At 46.4% G+C, this 21,407-nt stretch overlaps 1 protein-coding gene across 1 annotated transcript in view; it reads left to right on the top strand.

Moving 5' to 3' along the window:
• Positions 1-5,288: 5,288 nt before the first annotated feature.
• CC2D2A (coiled-coil and C2 domain containing 2A) overlaps positions 5,289-21,407 on the top strand; it is a 132,059-nt gene continuing 115,940 nt past the window's right edge. The window contains exons 1-3 of the mRNA XM_044912779.1: positions 5,289-5,327; positions 7,594-7,677; positions 9,575-9,695. Coding sequence (XP_044768714.1) covers positions 5,289-5,327; positions 7,594-7,677; positions 9,575-9,695 — 244 coding nt within the window. The remainder of the gene's footprint in view (positions 5,328-7,593; positions 7,678-9,574; positions 9,696-21,407) is intronic.

Raw genomic sequence — 21,407 nt, 5'->3', positions numbered from 1 at the left:
TGCTTCCTTTCTGGGATTTTCGTGCCGTCCTGTTGCATTCCGGTGTCCCAGAAACATTTGCTGCATGTTGCATTTCTGAGCCTTTCGGTTCGAATTGGTTCAAGGGGTGAAGTGCTAGTTATTGCAAACTAGCACTTCTGTTTGGCAATAGTCAGAGAGCCATTACAGACAAAGGGAAGAGGATCACCACTTCAAAAAATCACAAGAAAATCTTCTGGCAGTTATTTATACTGCTAGTTTGCCTTCGCTGAAGAGAGGTGCTATGGAAAGCTAATAAAGTCTCATGGGAAAGACACGTCTGTTATTGGATTTTCATATAACCTCTTCTGCAAACAAATTCAGTTCCAGAATGAAATATCTCTCTATGTCTATCTCCTAGAGCACATTTAAAGAGCTGTTCACTCCAACATTTATCGAGCATGAACAATGCACTGAAGTGCTAAAGTTCAGAGTGTACAGAAATGCATTAGACCAGTCAGAAGCTCTGAGTTTACTTGGAAGACAGACCTATAAACAGATGCTAACAGTACAAGGAGCTAAGCACCATCAGATATTTATAAAAGAGTCGAACATGCTCGAAGCACAGTGAACTACTCCTAGGGAGGGCCTGAGAGCCCTTAGTTCATCATGTAAATGCACGGGGCATAGACCACAGAGCACAGCTCAAGTATGGCTTTTATACGTACTCTTCCAGGGCAATGTGCTTTATGTCTGACTAAATGATTCTATAAAGCTCTATGTCACTAACCTCATACAAAGGGAAGCTGCGGCTGGACTACCTTGTAGAATTAGATAATGAACTTAGAAGGGGTCTGTGTGGCACCTGCCAGGGTTCCGGGCTCCAACCCTAACAAGCTAGGACAGAACATGCTAAGCACAGTACACAGAGAGGAAATGCCCATGGGCATGTGGGGCTGGGGTGGGGGGTGTTTCAGAAGCAGCAGAGAGCTTGTTTGGAGGTTCTAGTCGGGGAGCACAGCTACTCGTATACCCTTGACCGAAGAACGGTCCTCCTCTATCAGGGAAGGTCGTCCTCTTCGACGAGCGCGCAGCTTCGGGAGGGACGCACATGGAGCGGTGAGGGAGGAAGGGGACACCCGCCTAGCCAGCCAGATCAGCCGAATCAACCCCGGCGATCAATGGGGTGACAGATGTCACAGCCAGAAACACCAGAGAGAAGGGAAACTGCTCTGGGCCCAGCTGGGGGGAAGGAAAGTGAAGACCTCATGTTTTAGAGCCAGGAGGTTGTAAATGGGAACCAAAGATGGTAATGGGGGGCTTGAATGTCGCCTCTGATCTTTCTTAGGATTCCCCTTCTGTCCTCTAAGCTCTTTTTCCAACCCCACTCCTTTCTTCTACTTTCCCTCTATAACATCACCTTTTCTTAATGATAACACTTACCCATCTCGAGAGCCTGGTCCATGCTAGGCGTTTTACCCACCCACTCTATCATCTGGCCCTTCTAGAATCATCACTCTTGGAGGTAAGAATTATCATCACAAGTGTACAGGCGAAGAAATGTATCTCAGAGACGTGAACATATTGCCCCGAGATCACACAGCTGATAAATAGAGCTGGAATGGGAACCCAGGTTTAGATAATGTTTTACAAAGGTCTCAGTATTTCTATACACCCATGTTCGCACTGTTTTGGAATAGGACGCTCATACTGTGTTAGTCTTTAAGCAGCCCAAGGTGAGATGCAGTGCATCCCATGTCATATACCTTCATTCTTTTCCCTACATCCTGTAGAATTTGTCACAGGGTCCTCCAGTTATGACTCTGATCCACTTGTGACCCTCAGAGACGGTCCATTTGTTTGGATGAAAGTATCAGTACTTCCCTAGAAAAATGTCTTTGGGTTTCTGCACTAAGTTAAATAAATCATTGACCTAAAGTAGCCAAAGCCCTTTCTCACTGGGGCAATACTCTGCAATTTTCAATCGTACATATTTCCAGGATAGTGGACTAGCATAGACTAGTCACTAACATCATTACAAAAGCAGGAATAAACAGTGGGACAGAGAGGTAGAGTGACATGGGGAGGACTGTGGGACCAGCAAGTCTTGGGGTCGCATTCCAAATGTGACATTTAATCACTATAACCTTGGACAAATCGTGTAACCTGCCAGAGGCTAACCTCAGAGGAAGCCTCGGTCCCTCCCATGGGAACTGAGGCATGTACAACAGAGCTGTCGTAAGGTCTGGGGCTATAATACATCTAGAGATAGCACAAAGTGAGTCTGCAGTAAATCATGGCTCTTATTTTGATGATTCCAATAGGAATGCATTAACAAGTGCTCAATGCATTTGGTGATGACAAGCTGCATCTTAAAGTCGGGCAGTATTGATTTATCTTTTCTTAGGAACCACACTCACGAAAAAATAAAACTTGATGTCATTTGATTTCCTGAGAAACTCATTCAAAGGTAATGATCAGGAAAGGATGAGGAGAAAAAAATCAACTCTGTTACATTTTTCATTTTTACATCTGTTTCTTTCATATCTAACTTTTTTTTTAATTTATTGAGAAAGAATCTTTCTTTCCTAAAATACGTCACAGTTCTTTTTTTTTCCAGCTCATAATTGCCGGAGTTGTTCACTAGAGAGCTTTCACGTCCGTTGGCATTTTGTTCTTATTCTCTGCCCTTCATTCTGTCTGGATCACCTCCTCTGTCCTTTTATTTTCTGAGCTGCTGTGATCAGTTTCCTTCCGCCATTTCTGGGAGGCTGTAAGGAGGTCTGGAGGGGAGACCACAGATTTTCAGATGCTTTGTGTCCCTGGAATATGCTAATTCCCCTTTAGGGTCAGGGCAACCTTGAACACCTCAGATGAGCTGCTTAAATGACAGGGTCCAGCTGAGATTCAGATCCCAGGATATTAGGAAGGGCTTATGATTCATCAGCCACAGCTGTTCTCCCTGTGTCCTCCCATTTGATCTTCACGGCAGCCCTGAGAGGAGAATGAAGATTTAAAGGGGCTTCAGAAGGTGCCCACAGGAGACACAGTCAATAAATAGTGAGGCAGTCATTCGTTTGAAACTCATTTATTGAATGTCTGCTGTGTGCCATACTCTTAGACTCTGGGGGTAAACAATAAACAAATGTCCCTGCCCTCTTGTAGCTTATATTCTAATGGGAACGGGCAAACAATAACAAATAAATATGTAGAGAGGTGATAAATACTATGGAGAAAGAAATCCTTATAAGTCAGGGAGTTCCAGGAGGGTGAAGGAAGCAGGTTATCATTGTATTATGAGTGTTCTAGGAAGACTTCTCTGAAGGGTCTCTGTAGGGTCCTGAAGGAATTAAAAGAGACAGAGAGCTGTGCAGTTATCTTGGGCAAGAGAGTTCTAGACAGAGGGAACAGCAAATGCAAAGGCCCTGAGGCCAGAGGATTCGAGTGCAGATCATGTAGAGCCATGTAGGCAATTGAAAGGGTTTGGGATTTTACTCTGTTGAAAAAAAGGAAGTCGTTGGATTTTGAGTGGAGGAAGGACATGACTGCACTGGAATTTTAAACAATTCACACTCTTCAAAGAACAAACTGTAGGTGAGCCAAGTGGGAAACAGAGAAGTTAGGAGGGTCTTACAAGAGTTCATGTGGGAGACAAGGGTGCCTGACCAGGGTGATGATAGTGGAGGGCTTGGAGGTGGATTGAGGTGCTTAGAGGAGGTTGGATTCTCAATATAATTTGAAAGCACAGCTGACAAGATTTCTGTGGATTGCATGTAGTGTGTCATATGAGAGTCACAGAGGAGTCAAGGACTCCAAGGTTTCTGGCCTAAGACAAATGAGTTCTGTCTATGGGAACAAGGAAGGTTGCAGCACAAGCAGATTCGGGGGTGATGACATGGAGCTTCATCTGGGGCATGTTAGGCCAAGTGAGGGTATCCATCAGGCATCCAGATATTTGAGTCTGGAGCTCTAGGGAGGTGTGTGGGCCCAGGGTGTAAGTGTGGGGAGCAGCAGTGGACAGGCAGCTTTGAAAGCCAAAGGCAGGGTAAGACCACCATGAGATGAGTATGGGCAAAGCGGGAGCCCCCATGTGGTAATCGGGGAGGTGCAGGCAGATCAGAGCAGCCTCGGAGCCTGAGACAGGGGAGGAGGAATGCCAAGAAAGAACACCTCCCAGAGTCAAGTGAAGAAGCTCTTTCAAGAAAAAAGCAGAAAAATGCTTCTGAGGGTCAAATAAGATGAGCGCTGAGGATCTATCATTAGATGTGACGAAGCAGGATCACTGGAGACCTCGACAAGAGCAGTTTGACGGAGTGCTCAGCCCATCAAACCGATTCAGAAAGAGGGTTTGAGAAGCTTTCCTGTAGAAGGTTGAAAAATTGAGCACTAGCTAGAAGAGAAGTGAAGTCCAGAGAAAGCCCTATAAAGAAGGGGCCAGGGGCGCCTGGGTAGCTCAGTTGGTTAAGTGTCTGCCTTCAGCTCGGGTCATGATCTCAGGGTCCTGGGATCAGGCTCCGCAATGGGCTCCCTGCTCAGTGGGGAGTCTGCTTCTCCCTCTCCCTCTGCCCCTCCCGCAACTCGTGCTCACGCACTCTCTTTCTCTCTCTCTCAAATAAATAAATAAAATCTTTTAAAAAATAAATAAAAAAGAGGGGGCCAATTGAAGTACTTTGTTCAGAGAGGGAAATGAACCAATACAGCAGGAAGAAGTGATTATCCAGAGGAAAGGGGGAAATTGTCAGCTCAAGGTCCCAGAGGAGGGTATGTGATGGGGCCAGGTACACAGGCTGAGGTCCCAGCCTAGATGGGAGCAGGGATGGGCACAGTAGTGAGTGGAAGCAAAGTAGAGTGGGAAAGGGGCAGGGGGTGGGGGGAGCCCCCTCTGGTGTCGTCTCTCTGTTCAGTGAAATGAGAACCAAGGCCAAGGGGAGAGAGTGAGGAAGGGGTGGGAAGGTGGAGGTTTGAGGGGAGAGGAGAAGCTATGAATTGGATGCCCACCAGGGTCCTCTGACTTCAAGGGCAGAACTCTTTCTCACTCCCACCTGCTGCACAGTGGCGCCAGGTTCAAGGCTGGGCTCATTGCTGGGCTCATGGGGTCAGAAGGGTCTGGCATCCTTCCTTTTCCTCTGGGACTCATTTCCACCAATCTAGGCCTGCAAGCACATATTCCTTGGGAAGGAAACATCTACTCAGCTCCCACACTTCACTAACCATCAAGGTCAGCTTCATATTCATGGATAGTAAGAAAGATGTTTCACTGATTTTCAAAGGTCTGACTTCTTGGTTTTTTGTGTTTTTCCCCCTGTCCAGGAGCAGCCATCGCAGCTAAAATGAATCCCAAGGAAGAAAAAGTAAAAATAATTACAGAGGTAAGAGGCTGCTTAGATGTTCCCCTAAAGGTGTGTTTGTATGTGCAAAGACGCATGTCACACGTGTTTCTGAGTGAGGACGTTAGGTCAGCAACAAGCATTTTTGCACACCTGGTGCACCCAGAGCGTGCTGTCAGGCACGCGGTGGGGACGGGGGCTGATGTGTAGGAAATGCATCCTGGCAGGCTCTCCAGGGGCGCACCTCTCTGTGAATGCTCTGAAGCTGCTTGGTCACCATTTCATGAATTCCAACACACAGCGGTCTTGAGTTACCACCTGCTGCTGAGTTAGCTCTGCTGAAGCACATTGATTAGTAGAGAAAGTCAGAGTGAAGGTAATAATCATAGATTATAACCACTAATAAAATCCTCTGTCTCAAGGAGTCCTGCAATTTCCAACCCATCGTGTACAAAACATCATTAAACACGATCTAGAACTGAGAAGGAAGACCATCTCCTGTTGGGAGACCGTAGACCTCTGAACAGAGGAGAAGCTACTGCTCTCAAGCCTAGCTTCTCTCCTGGCTCCAGGGCCCACTGACTTGAGACCACAGAGGCAGAAATGGAGAAGATAGGCTGTTTTCTATTGAGGACTTCTGAAGCCAGAAGGAACACATTACGCAGCTAACCCACAAGATACCCAATACTGACAAACCACATAAATCTACATCTGCTTATGCATTTACGCAACAAACATTTATTGTGCCTCTGGTCCCTGGGGATACAGCAGCAAACAAAACCCTGTGCCTTCATGGAGTTTACATCCTACCTAATTTGCGGTCTACTACTAGACAGTTTTCCACTGGTAGAGAATCAAAATATTATTGGAAAGCAAAAACAAAAAAACCCCAGATTTCTCACAAGTCTATTCTAAGCCAGTGAGAACTTAAACATGGATTAAGGGCCACATTTGCACACCTCAGTCTTATCAACATCCTATAATCTAAGTTGGCCAGCTCCTAAGATAAGAACACCCCCTACCTGGTGGCCCTGAACCATGAGGCCCCGGTAAGAATGGGGCTCGCACCCAGAGGGTGAGTCGGGGAGATCAGGTCCCTTGGACAAAAGACAAGCCCAACTCTGCACATTCCCTGGTTGGGACCAGTTCCCTCCGCTAACCAAAGTTCTTGCCATCTCTAAGCTGTACAACCAAGGGCAGGGATGGGCAGTTGGAGGCTGGCTCAGCAACGTGCATGACGTTTCTTTGAAATCTTAAATCATAGCATTAAAATCCATTCTTTGTGTTCCAAGTTTACTTCAGTATCAGAATAAAAAGGGGCGCCTGGGTGGCTCAGCTGGTTAAGCGTCTGCCTCAGGTCATGATCCCAGGGTCCTGGGATGGAGCCCCGCATCGGGCTCCCTGCTCAGCGGGGAACCTGCTTCTCCCTCTTCCTCTACTGCTCCCCCTGCTTGTGCTCTCTCCTTCTCTCTATCAAATAAATAAATAAAATCTTTGCTTAAAAAATCCCAGTTTCATTTTGAACACCTTTCTAATGAATTCAGTGTAACAGGGACAGGGTCCGGGTTTACCTTGCAACCTCATTTACACCCAGAGGTGCCTCTGCCCCCGTTTATAAAATTCTAGAATTGGAGAAGTTAAAACTTGAACACTCCAGAGCATTCAGCTCTAACATTTTATGACTAAAACTTTAGAAAGTGTAATACGGAAAAAGAAAACAAAGTTTGCACTGTGAAAGAATTTCTCTGTTTTCAAAAAGACCCGCAAACATTTTCTTTAAATTGAAACCTCATGGCGATTGAACATGTATCTTTATTATTCTGGACTTCAGACTGAGGCTGGAGGTGCAGAGGAGCCCGGCCCTTGAAACCCCATCTGATTCTGATGTCATCCTCTGCTGGGGCCCTCCGTCTGGACACACCGGCTGTCCTGGCAGATTCACTTGTCCTTGACCGTCATTAGATCATGCGTTTTGAGGCCAGGGAGTCTCCCCGGAAGCACAGTGGATGTCTTATGCACAAACAAGGATCTGGGCCAGTGGAGGCTCCAACGTCACCTCATTTACGACGTTTCCATTTGGATAGAAATTTTCGAGACCATGCTTATTCTGAGAAGAGTAGGTAGATGCTGGTGGCTGCTCAGACCGGGGCTACTATCCCTTCTCTCACACTCAACTTTCAGGGAGGGGGCAAGATGGCCATTTTAATGTTAATACCTAAAGTGCACCCCTCTTCCTCTCTTACTGGGCTTTGTTTCCCAACTGACACACAGACCGAGTGATGACTCATCCCTTTGCATTTTTTCAAAGGAGTTCATTGAAAATGATGAGGACGCAGGTGTGGGAAGACAGAAGAAGACCCCAAAGGTTGCAAGACAAAAAAGGAAGAAACAGGTAGGTGGGGCTAGGGACCACGTGTCTGTGCATCGGGCCGATCCAAGGTGCTCCCACCTGCCAGGGACCACACCTCCTCCTGGGGGTGCCCCCTGGAAAAGGCAGGGATGCGGCTGGAAGGTGCGGGGTATAGGACCTGTGTGGGGCCTCACAGGTGACCCCCACGAGGAGGTCCTGGTCAATACCCTGGGCGTTTTCCTTCTGAGGTTCCTCCCATCTCCTGAGAGAAGTCCAGACAAGAGGGAAGGCGGAGTCTCTTGACTGTTGTCCTCAAAGGCCATGAACTGAGGCTGGCGATAGATGGCAGTGCAGGACTACTAATCATGGGGAACTCCCCCTTTCTCCAATTTCAAAACCCAAATTCAGCTTCGGTCTAAATCAGAGGCCCACCCCCCCACCCCCCAGCTCTCCTCCACTGGAGTGACCCTCCTTGGCTGGGAGCATCCATCCCCCTTGCAAGACCAGCCTTCTCAAGGTAAATAAATTCCCACGTTCAGGAGCCCCTGTTGTCGGAGAAGGGGAGGCAGGGAAGATCTTGCCGAGAGGCAATTTGCTTGGAATAATGGAGATGCCAGCAAGGCAGGGAAGGGAGACAGCGCCATTTTGAGCCAGGGCCACGTGATAGGGATGCCTGGAGAGGGTGGCCGGGAGGTGGGGAGGTGGGGAAGGCACCGGGGGAGCTGAAGTCAGGGAGAAGACCCCTCTCTCCACCCCCACCCTCCACCCCTACCCAGCACACTCCGGCTGGGACAAGCTGGCCGAGGGGAGGCCTCTGCGTCTCCTGCAGCTGGTACGGAGCAGCCCAGGGGAGGGCCAGGGCGTGGGAGGCGCTGCTGGCCACGTGGCCACGCAGGGAGCTTTAACCCCTTCCTAGAGGCCCCCCCCCCCCGGCCCCCCGCCATGCTCTGCAGCCAGGGCAGGGGGCCCAGCACCAACAGAAAGAGTGCAAGTCCTTAGCTCAAGGGCCACAGGCACAGCGAGCAGAGGTGACAGGCTGGGGAGAGGGTGCACCCGGACAGGAAAGGAGAAAGAGGCAGGGATGGGGAGGAGAGCTTAATACCAGGCACCGTCTCCGGCATCTAACCCATGAGGGAGCCCAGACTGCAGACCACAGAGCAGGAGCAGTTTGGGGGGCGTTGCAAGAAATCCAGAGAACTGTTTCTTAACCCCAGCGGCACTTCAGAATGGAATTTGGGGGAGTGGGTTTTTTTGTTTGTTTTTAAGTCAGTGCCTCAAATCCAGCCCAGGCCGTTCATTTAAATCACAACGTCCGCGCTTCGCACCTGGCCTGATACGAAGCAGCAAGCCTCTCTGTGAATGGGCTATTTTCACCTCCCGTCTTTTACAGACGGAGAAGGGAGGAAGCTAGGCAGTTAAGTAACTTGCTGCCCAAAGTCCCACAGTTCATCTGAGTTCAGAGGCAAGCCTTTTTCTGGCCCCAAAGGCCGTCGCTCAGCCTTGGCCTCCACTGCCACCTCTGCTCACCAGCTTCCCCTCCCCGGGGAGCAGGGGAAGAAACTGGAGGCTATTCTTTGCCCTGAATTATCCAGGGACACTTTGGCAGCTGTTTCCAGATGATTTGGAGTCAGGATCACATAGTTTGGCCATGACTTTCCCGCTTCCCTTTTCCACCCAATTTCTGCAGAGCTGTGCACCTTATATGTAAAAATAGTGGAAATATTTATTTTATTTGGGGATGCCTCGGTAATTTCACAAGGACCCTCTTAGACAAACTCAGGGCTAGCACCCCTTTTCTGACGCAGGTGACAGGTCACGGATATCTAGACCTGAATAGTATTAAGGTCTGTCCCCTCGCTGAGTGACCCACCTCATCCCCAGATAGAATCTGAGTCAACCGAAGCCCTGGGAGTAACAACCTCTAACCCTCTGCCCACAGCTGCCCACCACTGGCCCCGAGGAAATGGTGCCTGAAAATCTCCACTTCAACCAGCAGGGGCCTGTGCCGGAAGATTCTGACACTCGCCCCCTGAGCATGACGAGCCGTCGAGGTCCACGGAGTAAGTGTCCCTCCATTAATTATTAATTAATTGCCTACTGTGATCAGCACAGAGCCACATGGGGATTTTTAATGGGTATTATTTCTCATCCGTGGCTGCCACCCCTCCACCCACTTCACCCCAACTCTATGGATAATTTTGTTGGTTAGCATCTGTCTAGGAGACAAGACACATAGCTTCAGGACATGATTACATAGCCACATAAGTTTGGAAGTGTTACTTGAAATAGAAATAGTACAGGTAATCAAATTTGTAGAAATTCGGGCGCCTGGGTGGTTCAGTCGTTAAGCGTCTGCCTTCAGCTCAGGTCATGATCCCAGGGTCCTGGGATCGAGTCCCACATCGGGCTCCCTGCTCGGCAGGAAGCCTGCTTCTCCCTCTCCCACTCCCCCTGCTTGTGTTCCTGCTCTCGCTATCTCTCTCTCTGTCAAATAAATAAATAAAAATCTTTAAAAATAAAAAACTTAAAAAAAAAAAATTTGTAGAAATTCAAGGGTTAGGAAGCCACCCAAGCTCAAGAAGTGGGGCTTGAATGAGACGTTGCAAGACATGACGGAACTTGTGAGGGTCTCAATGGTCTTGGCCCTTGAAGACCCCTGCACTTACCACACACACCCCCCACACACACACACACACATGCACATTCTTCCCCCTTCCAAGAACCTCCACTACCAAGGACATCATTAACTAGCTGCTCAATTGTAGGGAAAAGGATTATCCCTTACTTGTTGCTTTTCGTGAAAAGTGGATTAGACAAGAGGAGAAGGTGTGGGACACTTTCAGTTGTTAAGTAATCATTATACAATTGGTTACCCCGTTTCCCTGTAGCAGGGCTGGGGAATAAAGTAACTATTGGAAACCAGAGTGCTTTGGAAGCAAACTCATCCGAAGTCCAACCCTAAGAAAAATGTGGTTCCCGTCTAAGAGCGATGATATCATAGGACTGTTACAAATTAGGAAAACAGAACCAAACTTTATCCCAGAGAGTCACTTTTCTTTCGAAATGCTCAAAATTACTCATTATTGAAGGTTACAACTTGTCATAGTTCAGGCTGCCACAACAAAATACCATAGCCTGGGTAGCTCAAACAGCAGACATCTACATCCTCATAATTCTAGAAGCTGGAAGTCCAAGCTCAGGGTGCCCGGGTGGTGGGTTTCCAGCAAGGCCTCTCTTCCTGCCTTATAGGTGGCTACCATTTCCCTGTGTGTTCACTCGGGTGTCCAATAAGGACACGAATCTTATTTATCAGGGTCCCACTGTATAAACTCCATTTAACCTCCATTACCTCCTCAGAGGCCCTCTCCAAATACGGTCCCATTAGGGGGTAAGGCTTCAACATATGAATTCTTCAGAGACACAATTCAGTCCATAGCACAACTATTGAATATTTAAGTAGTTATTTTTATATTTTTTATTTTTTTAAGATTTTATTTATTTATTTATGAATTGAGAGAGAGAGAACGCACGCACTTGCATGAGGGGGTGTGGGGCAGAGGGAGAGAATCTCCAGCAGACTCCATGCCCAGTGCCGAGCTCAACGTGGGGCTTGATCCCACAACCCTGAGATCCTGACCTGAGCCAGAATCAAGAGTCGGTTGCTCAACCCAATGAGCTACCCAGGTGCTCCATTTAGTAGTTATTTTTAAATCAAGGGAAAAAAATGTCAGAGGGGTTGGCCGATAATAAGACTCTTTTTAAAGATTTTATTTATTTATTTATTTATTTGAGAGAGACACAGAGAGAGCATGAGTGGAGAAAGGGAGAAGCAGACTCCCCACTGAGCAAGGAGCCCAACACAGTACTCGATCCCAGGACCCCGAGATCATGACCTGAGCTGAAGGCAGACACTTAACCGACTGAGCCACCCAGGCTCTTATTAAAAAGTTGATTCATTCCTTAGTCCTAAAATGGGAAAATTACTATTTACTATCACCATGGGTGTGGTTGTGAGGATGAAATCAAAAAAGGCATGTAAGTACTTTAAATAGTACGCATTGTAACAAATACTCAAATAGTACACACTAGTGTATTACATAGATAACTGCAGAGTGACTCAGCTGTTTTCGAGCTAAGAGACTTTTGGACTTTGCATTAGTCCAAAAGTGAAAATTTTTTAAAGACACCCTTTCTGATTTGGAGAAGAGAACAATACAAAGCTAAGATTCGCCTGCTTGAACAAGGTCGTGACGAGCGGGTGTCTGGACATCCCTGGGTAGAGCTAACGCTGTTGCTAGTTCAGCAGCACTGGTGGGCCAAGAGGTAAAGAAAACAGCCCGAGGAGTGAGCTGGGGGCACCTGGTGGGTAAGAAGCCTGGGGGGCCAGGCATGCGTCAAAAACGAGAGGTCAAGACCAGCAGAAAGCCAGCCATGGGGTCAAGATCGCAGGACAGATTTCATTCACGATGCCAACGCACAGTAGAGCACGAGACAGACGAGGGACAAGGGTTGACAAGAGCCGTGAGAAGCACAGCAAGGGCTCTGGCTGAGGCAGGGCCTGGGGCACAGCAGAGGACAGAGGAGTGCAGGCTGCAGGGTGTGCAGGAGTCTCGAGTGAGCGTTGGGAGAAGAGGAATCCAGACAGACAGCTTGGAAACACACAAACTTGGGCAGAAAACCGTGCACCCTGAGCAAGGTAGAGGCAGCCAAGCCCGGGAAATCACACACCTCTGCCATTTGTTACAAGTATGGCACTGAGTCCAGCCCACCGTCAAGGGGAGGGACATCAGGCTTCCCCCTTTAAAGAGAGGTGTGTCTGTTGGAGAAATTTATGGACATATTTTAAAGCTGCCACATTCATCTTTCTTTAAAACTCTGTATATCGCTTTCCTACTCAGAAATCTGTGATGAGCATCACATAAAATCCACACTCCTTCTTTGTTCTGGGTCCCAAGACCATATGTACTCTGGCCCCTTCTAGTGGTGTTCCCGCTCCTCTCCCATCTATCCCCACCTACTTGACTGCTTGCCGACCTCTGAATGCCTCGTGACCGTCTGAGCATCCCAGGCTTTGGTGCCCACTCAAGGAAAGCTCTCCACCCACATCTTCCATACGCTTGTGGCAGAAAGGCCAGGGAGTTGTAGCAGTGAAGACCGTGGTCTTTGGGGTCAGACAAGTGTGGGTACGAATCCCTACCTGTCCCTTTCTTATTTATGAAGAGTCGTCAGGGGAAGGCCTCTCCAGGCAGACCATGTTTGAGCAGAGGCTTGGAGGAATATGGGAGACCCCTGAGAAAAGTGCTCTTTTTTTTTTTAAAGATTTTATTGATTGATTGATTGATTTGAGAGAGAGAGCGCAAGTGGGGGAGGAGCAGAGGCAGAGGGAGAAGCAGGCTCCCCGCTGAACAGGGAGCCCGATGCGGGCCTCGATCCCAGGACCCCGGGATCATGACCTGAGCCCCAGGCAGATGCTTAACCAACTGAGCCACCCAGGCACTCCTAGAAAAGAACTCTTCATGCAGGAGCGTGCTCGGTATGGTTAAGGTTCAGCAAGGAGGCCGGCGTGGTTGACAGAGTGAGCAAGGAGGAAAAATAGGAATTGAGACCAGAAGGGAGGAGCCTGCGGGCCCCTATACTTTCAGTCCAAGTGCGATGAGGACCAAGGGAGGGTCTGCTCCGACTTAGGGCTGAAAGCTCTGGAAGGTGCGAGGACAGAACACAGAGACAGGCGAAGAGCCAGGGCGAAGCCCAAGCGGGTGGTGGTGGCGACTGGGACCAAGGTGGCAGTAGAAGAGGTAGAAAGAAGGGGTGGGGCTCGGGTCATCTGGAAGATAGAAGCAACATGGTTTCTGGCTGAACTGAACAGGAGTTTTGAACGCAGGACGGATGATGTCAGCTCTGTAACTTGAGCAACTGGGAAAACCGAGTTGCCATTGACAGAGAAGGGGAGACGACAGAAAGAACAGGTTTGGGGTAAAATCAGCAAAGGACTTGCAAAGTTTGAGATGCCTGCTGGATATCGAAGTGGAGATGGAGATGGGGGTCTGGAGGTCGGGAGAGGCCTTTGCTGACCATCTGTCTAAAAGAGCACTTTCCCACCTCCTCCCCTATTCTCTGTCCTACCTCCGGTTCTGTTTTCTTGTAGAGCATTTATCACCCCTGGTATGCTCCAGGCAACTGTTTGCTGACTGTCCCTGAGAGCAGGACTGAGTCTTCTCCATTCCCAGTGGACCCTAACCTCAGTGCCCAGAACAAAACTTGGGCCAGGAAAGGGGCTCAGTGACATTTGTTGGACAATCTGCCCTGGGCATAATAGCCAAAGCCTCAGACAGAGCCCTGTCCTCTCAGATTTTGTAGTCTTATGGGAGAATCAGAGGATTGAGAAGGTGACAGTGATAAGAGAGTATCTTCCTCTCCATCCCCCACGTCCTTGCTCTGCTAGGCTGGAGGAACAGGAACTGGGGGCACAGGGCTCTACATGAGTTCAAGTAGGTTGGCTGCTCTCGGGAGAGAGGAGTTTTCAACCCTCAGGCACATTTTCTCCTTGACTCCTTTTATTATGTTTTCCAAGCAAAACAAGAAATACAGATTTATTTCCTCTGCTCACGACTCTTCAGCCCATCTATTAAGGCTTTACTTGTCTGGTTATCAAAATAGCTTTTGATATTCTCAAAGGAAATCAAATGTCACCAAGGCAAGGGCCAAGGCCTTAAGATCCTAAATGTAACACCCTTTGGGGCTTCTGTTTTTCATTATGAAAATTCGAACATGCACAGAATTAAAATAAAATCCAGGGAACCAGGGAGCCTGTTTGGCTCAGTCGGTAGAGCATGAGACTCTTTATCTCAGGGTTGTGAGTTCAAGCTCCACGTTGGGTGTAGAGCTTACTTAAAAAAAAAAAAAAAAATCCAGTGAACTTCATATGTCCAGCACCAGATTCAAGGATTAACAAGATTTTGCCGTGTTTGTTTTAATTACCTTTTTTCTTTTTTTGTTTTTTCGGTTTTTTTGTCTTTGCCAGTATATATACACTTTTTGGGTTTTTTTGTTTTTGTTTTTGTTTAAAGATTTTATTTATTTATTTATTTAACAGAGAGAGACATAGCGAGAGCAGGAACACAAGCAGGGGGAGTGGGAGAGGGAGAAGCAGGCTTCCCGCAGAGCGGGAAGCCCAATGTGGGACTCGATCCCAGGACCCTGGGATCATGACCTGAGCCGAAGGCAGACGCTTAACGACTGAGCCACCCAGGCGCCCTATACACTTTTTGTTTTTAATTATGGTGAAAAAAAACACATAGAAATTGCATCTTAATCTTTTTTTTTACCCCCTTGGGGGAGAGAGAGAGAGCACATCCAACAACAGCACGTGTGTGTGTTTGTGTGTGTGCACGTGCACGCACACAAATCGGGGGAGGAGCAGAAAGGGAGGAAGAGAGAGAATCTTAAGCAGGCTCCATGCCCAGTGCAAAGCCGGACGTGGGACTCGATCTCGTGACCCTCGGATCATGACCTGAGCCAAAATCAAGAGTCAGACCCTTAACTGACTAACCCACCCAGACACCCCAATCCATCTTAATCATTTTTAAATATACACTTCAGTAGAAGTAACTCTGTTCACAAAGTTGTGCAAGAGACCCCTGGAACTCTTTCTTCTTGCAAAACTGAAACTCTGTATCTGTTAAACCCTAACTCCCCATTTCTCCTCCCTTTAGCCCTTGACAACCTCTCTTCTCCTTTCTGTTGCAATGAATTTGACTATTTTTGGTACCCCATATGGTAAAATCAGACAGTATTTGTCTTTGTGACTGGCTCATTTCACTTAGCATTATGTCTTTAAGGTTCATCCACATTGTAGCGTGTGACAGGAATCCGTTACTTTTTAAAGCTGAATCATAGTTCATTGTATGTATATGTCACATCCTGCTGATACGGTCATCCTTGGTAGACATTTGAGTTGCTTCTACCTCTTGGCTATTGCAAATTGTTACCAACATGAATGTGCAAATATGTCTTCAAGCTCCTGCTTTCAATTCTTTTGGATATACAGAGCAAGAAGTGAGACTACTGGTTCATACAGTAGTTCTATGCTTAATATTTTGAGGAACCAGCATACTTTTGCATAGTGGGTGCATCTTTTCTATTTCCACCAACACTGCACAAAGTTCCAGTTTCTCCACATCCTTACCAACATTTGTTATTTTCTGTTTGTTTTGTTTCTACACTAGCCATCTTAGTGGATGTGGACTGATCTGTCATTGTGGTTTTGATTTGCATTTCTCTAATGGTTAGTGATGTTGAGCATCTTTTCGTGTGTTTGTTGACCATTTGTATATCATGCTTGGGAGAAATGTCTATCCTTTTCCATTTTCTGATCAAGTTATTTGTTTTGATGGTTGTTGTTGAGTTACAGGCATACTTTATGCATTCTGTGTAATAACCCTTATCAGATACATGATTTGCAAATTTTTTCTCCCATTCCACAGTTTGCATTTTCACTCCATTGATTGTGTCCTTTGATGCACAAAAGCTCTTGAGTTTGAGGTAATCCCATTTGTCTGTTTTTGCTTTTATTGCCTGTGCTTTTGGTGACTTAGCTCATAAATCATTGCCAAATTCAGCGTCATGAATTATTTCCTCTATGTTTTTTCTAGGAGTTTTATAATTTTAGGTCTTACATTTAGGTCTTTAATCCATTTTGAGTTCTGTTTTGTTTTTTCTATATGGTGTAAGGTAAGGGTCCAAGTTCACTCTTTTGCATATGAATTGCCAGTTTCCCAACACCATTTGTTGAGGAGATAGTCCTTTTCCCGTTGAGTGTCTTGGCACCCTTGTTGCTTTTGACCATATTTGCAAGGGTCTATTTCCGGGTTCTCTATCTATTCCATTGATCTGTATGTCTGTCTTTATGCCAGCACCACACTGTTGTTTTTTTTTTTTAAAGATTTTATTTATTCATTTGAGCACCACACTGTTTTGATTTCTGTAGCTTTGTAATATGTTTTGAAATCAGAAGTGTGAGACCTCCAATTCTAGTCTCCTTTTTCAAAATTGTTTTGGCTATTTCAGGGTCCCTTAATATTTCATATGAATTAAGGATGAATTTCTCTATTTCTGTGAAAAATGCCAGTAAGATTTCAATAGGGATTACATTAAATCTGTATATCACCTTGGGTAGTACTGACATTTTAACAATATTAAGTTTTCCAATCCATGAACATGAGTTATCTTTCCAGTTATTTGTGTCTTTAATTTCTTTCAGCAATGTTTTGCAGTTCTCAGTGTACGAGTCTTTTGCCTCCTTGGTGAAGCTTATTCTTAAATATTTTATTCTTTTTCATGCTATTCTAAATGGAATTGTTTTCTTAATTTCCTTTTTAGATTTTTTTGTTGTTAGTGTATAGAAACACAACTGATTTTTCATGTCAACTTTATATCCTGCAACTTGGCTGAACAGTGTTTTTGTGTAGAATCTTCAGGGTTTTCTATATGTAAAACCATGTCATCCACAAACAGAGATAGTTTTGCATCTTCCTTTCCAAACAGGATGCCTTTGGTAGCTTTTTTTCTTGCTGTCTTAGTATGTCTGAGCTGCTCTAACAGAATACCATAGACTGGATAACTTATAAAGAACAGAAATTTATTTCTCATAGTTCTGGAGGCTGAAAAGTTCAAAATCAAGCCACTGGCAGATTTGGTGTCTCATAAGGGGGCCCACTTCCTGGTTCACGGATGGCTGTCCTCTTGCTGTATCCTCACATGGTGGAAGGTTCAAGGGAGCTAGTGCCTTTTAAGGGGGAGCCCTCATGACCTAACTACCTCCCAGAGGCCTCAGTTCCAAATACTATCACCCTGGGGGTTCAGTTATAATCTAAGAATTTGGAGAGGATACAAATATTCAGTCTATAGCACTTAACCTAATGGCTCTGGCTAGGATTCCAATGCCATATTGAATAAAAGTGGTGAGGGGAGGCATCCTTGCCTTGCTCCTGATCTTAGAGGAAATACTTTCAGTTGTTCACCACTGAGCATGATGTTAGTTGTGGGATTTCATATATGGCCTCTACTATGTTGAAGTAGTTGCCTTCTAGCCCTATTTTGTTGAATGCATTTTTTGTTTTTTTTAATCATAAAAGGATGTTGGATCTTGTCAAATGCTTTTTCTGCATCAGTTGAGATGATCATGTGGTTTTGTCCTGAGTTCTGTTACCAAGGGGTATCACATTGATTGATTTTCATATGTTGAACCATCCTACCAACCCCCCAACCTGGGCTGGGCTAATACTTTGTGTAAGTGCATCATGAAGCTCTGTCTCATGACCGATTTATGAATACTGTTTACATTTCCCTGGGCGAAACCTCTGATTCAATGGTTTCCCTAGCCCCAACAAGACAATTTATGTTAACAACACTATGGGACTTTTTAAGCTCACCTAATTCCATTTTATTTTCTTCCCCTAACCAATTAATTGTTTACTTGAGGCATCCTCCACATCACCCAGCCAAGATAGATAGATGATAGATAAATAGATGGATAGATGGATAGATAGATAGATAGATAGATAGATAGATAGATAGATAGATAGATAATAGACAAGGCAGACAGACAGATGATAAAATTTGACAATCTTGAACTCTGAGAGCTTCAGAGCACATTCTGAGCCAGGTAGCAAGCTTTCTGATAGGATTTCTATCAAGATTCCTCATTCTCTATCCTTGCCCACATCCCCTTACATTGCCAAGATATTAAGAGAAATAAACATGTCAAGCCAGCAAACATTCCTTGAAGCCTAGAGAAACTGCAGTCAGACTCACTACTACTGTTTGTATTTTCAGTCATGGGACCTTGAGCAATAACCTAATCTTCCCAAGCCACAGGAGCCTCATTTATAAAATGGGGATCATAAAAACCTCCAGGTAATACAGCCCTTACAACAGTGAAATCAGATGATACACAGAAAGCACCTGGGGAGGGGCTGGTACATACATAGTAGTCTCCTCCAGCCAAAAGAATAACTTGTTGCCACATAACTAACAAAAATAATTACCATTCTTGAGCGCTAAGGTCACTGCATGCATTACATCATGTAATTCTCAGAACAGCACCATCATGGGGCATTGTTTCATTGGCTAGGAAACTATGTTCCAAAAGAACTACCCACCAGAGGTGGTGGAGTCAGGACTCCAACTCCATCTGTAGACCTCTGTGCTCTTAATTGCCACAAAAAATGGCATCATTTGACACAAATCGCAACCCTGACTGGTCCTTAAAGCTCCGGGTTTGCAGTTGCCCACGGAAGGTGCAATAACGATGCTGCGACCAGCACTGTCCACAGGGGTCCCAGGCCCCCAACACACTCTTCCTACGGGGCACAGAGCCAGCTTAGAGCCTTCACAAGAGTGTCACTCTGGCTGTGCCTCATTTTTTTCTGCAAAAGAGTGTCACTTGGGGGAACCACCTACCTTACTCTCCCTGCCTAAACTAACTTTTCTGTATTTGGGGGTTTTGCTTATTGGTTTATCTTAGGCTCGCTACTTACCTTTCAAAAATCAATATATAGGGCTCCTGAGTGGCTCAGATGGTTAAGCGTCTGCCTTCGGCTCAGGTCATGATCCCAGGGTCCTGGGATCGAGTCCCGCATCAGGCTCCCTGCTCATCGCGGAGCCTGCTTCTCCCTCTGCCTGTCTCTCTCTCTCTCTCTCTGTCTCTTATGAATAAATAAATAAAATCTTTTTTTAAAAAATCAATATATATACCACCTCCTTTGGAAAGTTTCCCCTATGCCCCAGGGTGGGCTGAGTAGACCCCCTCTGGGCTTCCTGGCTCCTGTACCCATGCAAGTGTCTGAAGTCATCTTTTTTTTGGTGCATAGCCTCCCCTCTCCTCTGCACTAGAAATTCTTGAGGGTAGAGACTGACTTTCAGGTCTGCTAAGCACAGGGCTCGTACCCCGATGGCACTCAACGATGCTTACCGAGTGAACAGATGTCTCAAGCTGGCCTCGCTCCTTTTTATGCAAGGCCGTGCTCTGGCTTAGGTATGCTCACGTACCACGCCCACCGCATCCTTCCAACCAGGCCTGCTCTCCTGGACCCGGATCTTTGACTCCTTCTTACATTTACTTCCCAAACCTCTCCTGGCTCTGGCCTCCCCCTTGGTGCCAGCACCCCTGCTCCTCACCTTGAACCTACGAGCCCTTCTACACTATAGCATTCCTACAGGCCTCCAAGGGGTGTGAAAGTCAGGCTGTATTCAGATACTCAGATGCCAGCACACAGATTCTGCGGCCTCCCCCCGCACCAGGCACATGCTCAGAAGGGCCACCTCCCTAATTAACAGCAGCATAAAATCATGCAGTAAAAGCTTTGGCTCCTAATCAGCTATTCAAACATGCATACAGTCATGACATTCCAAATAAAGAAGGCACTGAACAGGCACTAGTTCCAAATCAAATAAACATCTAGAGAAAAAGTATACACATTTCCCCCATGATTCCAACTTGCACCATCTCTTAAGGGAGTAACTATCAAATGTTAACTAGTTTCTTATGAACATAAATTTCCTCATTACTGACATCTGTTTCCCATTCATTCGTGTTAGTTTCTCTGATTAAAGCATCATTTCAGAGCCAATTTCTCAGTATTGGTGGAAAAGAAAGTAGGGAATCTGGTGAAATCTGATGCAAATGTAAGGAAGTAGATCATTCGTTTTAGGCTTACTTTTAAAAAGGCATCAAGTCCTGGAGAGACTGACCCAGGAAAGAAATGTCACAAAGGACTGTATGGGACCCAGAGGAGACCTGCCTGAAAAAGCTGGGTCTTGGGAGTTACCTGGGTGTCTGGCAGTGGGAGAAGGGAAAGAACATTCTAGTCAGAGCATGCATGCTGGGAAATGTAGGAAAGGTCAAAAAGTTCACCAGCACTAGCATTCGCTACCTCACACGGTACTGAGGGGACTAAATTAAAGCACTAAAACAAGTATGAATAAATAGTACATTGTATTCTATAACTTTTTTTCTGGATATTATGATGTTTGACATCTTGAAAAAAAAACAATCTTTCTGGGTTGAGGAAATCTGAGCCAATTCTTAGAGATGGCAAAGGACTCAGAGAGGAGTGTGCCTTTGAGATGCACGCTGACCAATCCAGAGTCCACCTCTTTCGGGCGGATGCCACCCGAGGAAGCAGTATTCCTCTGCCTGCATCATCCCAGGGTCAAATACCAGGCAACTAGGGACACCACTATAGCTTGGAGCCCCCCAGAATAGTTCAAACTAGCCAGGCCTAAACTGTTCACCCTGCCCTGCTTGTCTTTCCCTGAGAAATCCCAATAAGGGCCATGGCCTACGGACTCACCTCGCTCCCGGCTTCTGCCTCCTGACCACCTTTTGGTGTCTTTCCGTGTGGCCCTGCGTGGTGTGCCATGCCTCCTGGTTCTAGAACAAGGGAGTATGAGGAACTGTTAGCTGAGCCTCTCCTCTGTGTCTTGTGGCCCCCCTACTGACCATATCATAAGAGTACAACAAGTACGGAACACACCCAGCATGATGATTAGTTGTCAGGAAAGGCATTTTCCAAAAGACTCCTTTAAGCAAAATTGCTCCAGAGTCATCTACCCCCATGTTCATCTCCAGTCTTGACCCTACTCCAGTCTAACTCACATCGGCACTGCTGTTGTGGAGGGGGCCAGGGAATTGCCCGTCTGCCTCATTCACTGGTCAGTTGCCAGTCTTCCCCTTACTGACTTTCAGCACATTTGGCACAGCTCACCACCAC

The sequence above is a fragment of the Neomonachus schauinslandi genome, chromosome 2 (genome assembly GCF_002201575.2).
Source record: "Neomonachus schauinslandi chromosome 2, ASM220157v2, whole genome shotgun sequence".
Lineage (NCBI taxonomy): Eukaryota > Metazoa > Chordata > Mammalia > Carnivora > Phocidae > Neomonachus > Neomonachus schauinslandi.
The sequence above is the reverse complement of the archived record's forward strand: the minus strand, read 5'-3'. Positions and strand labels throughout refer to the sequence as shown.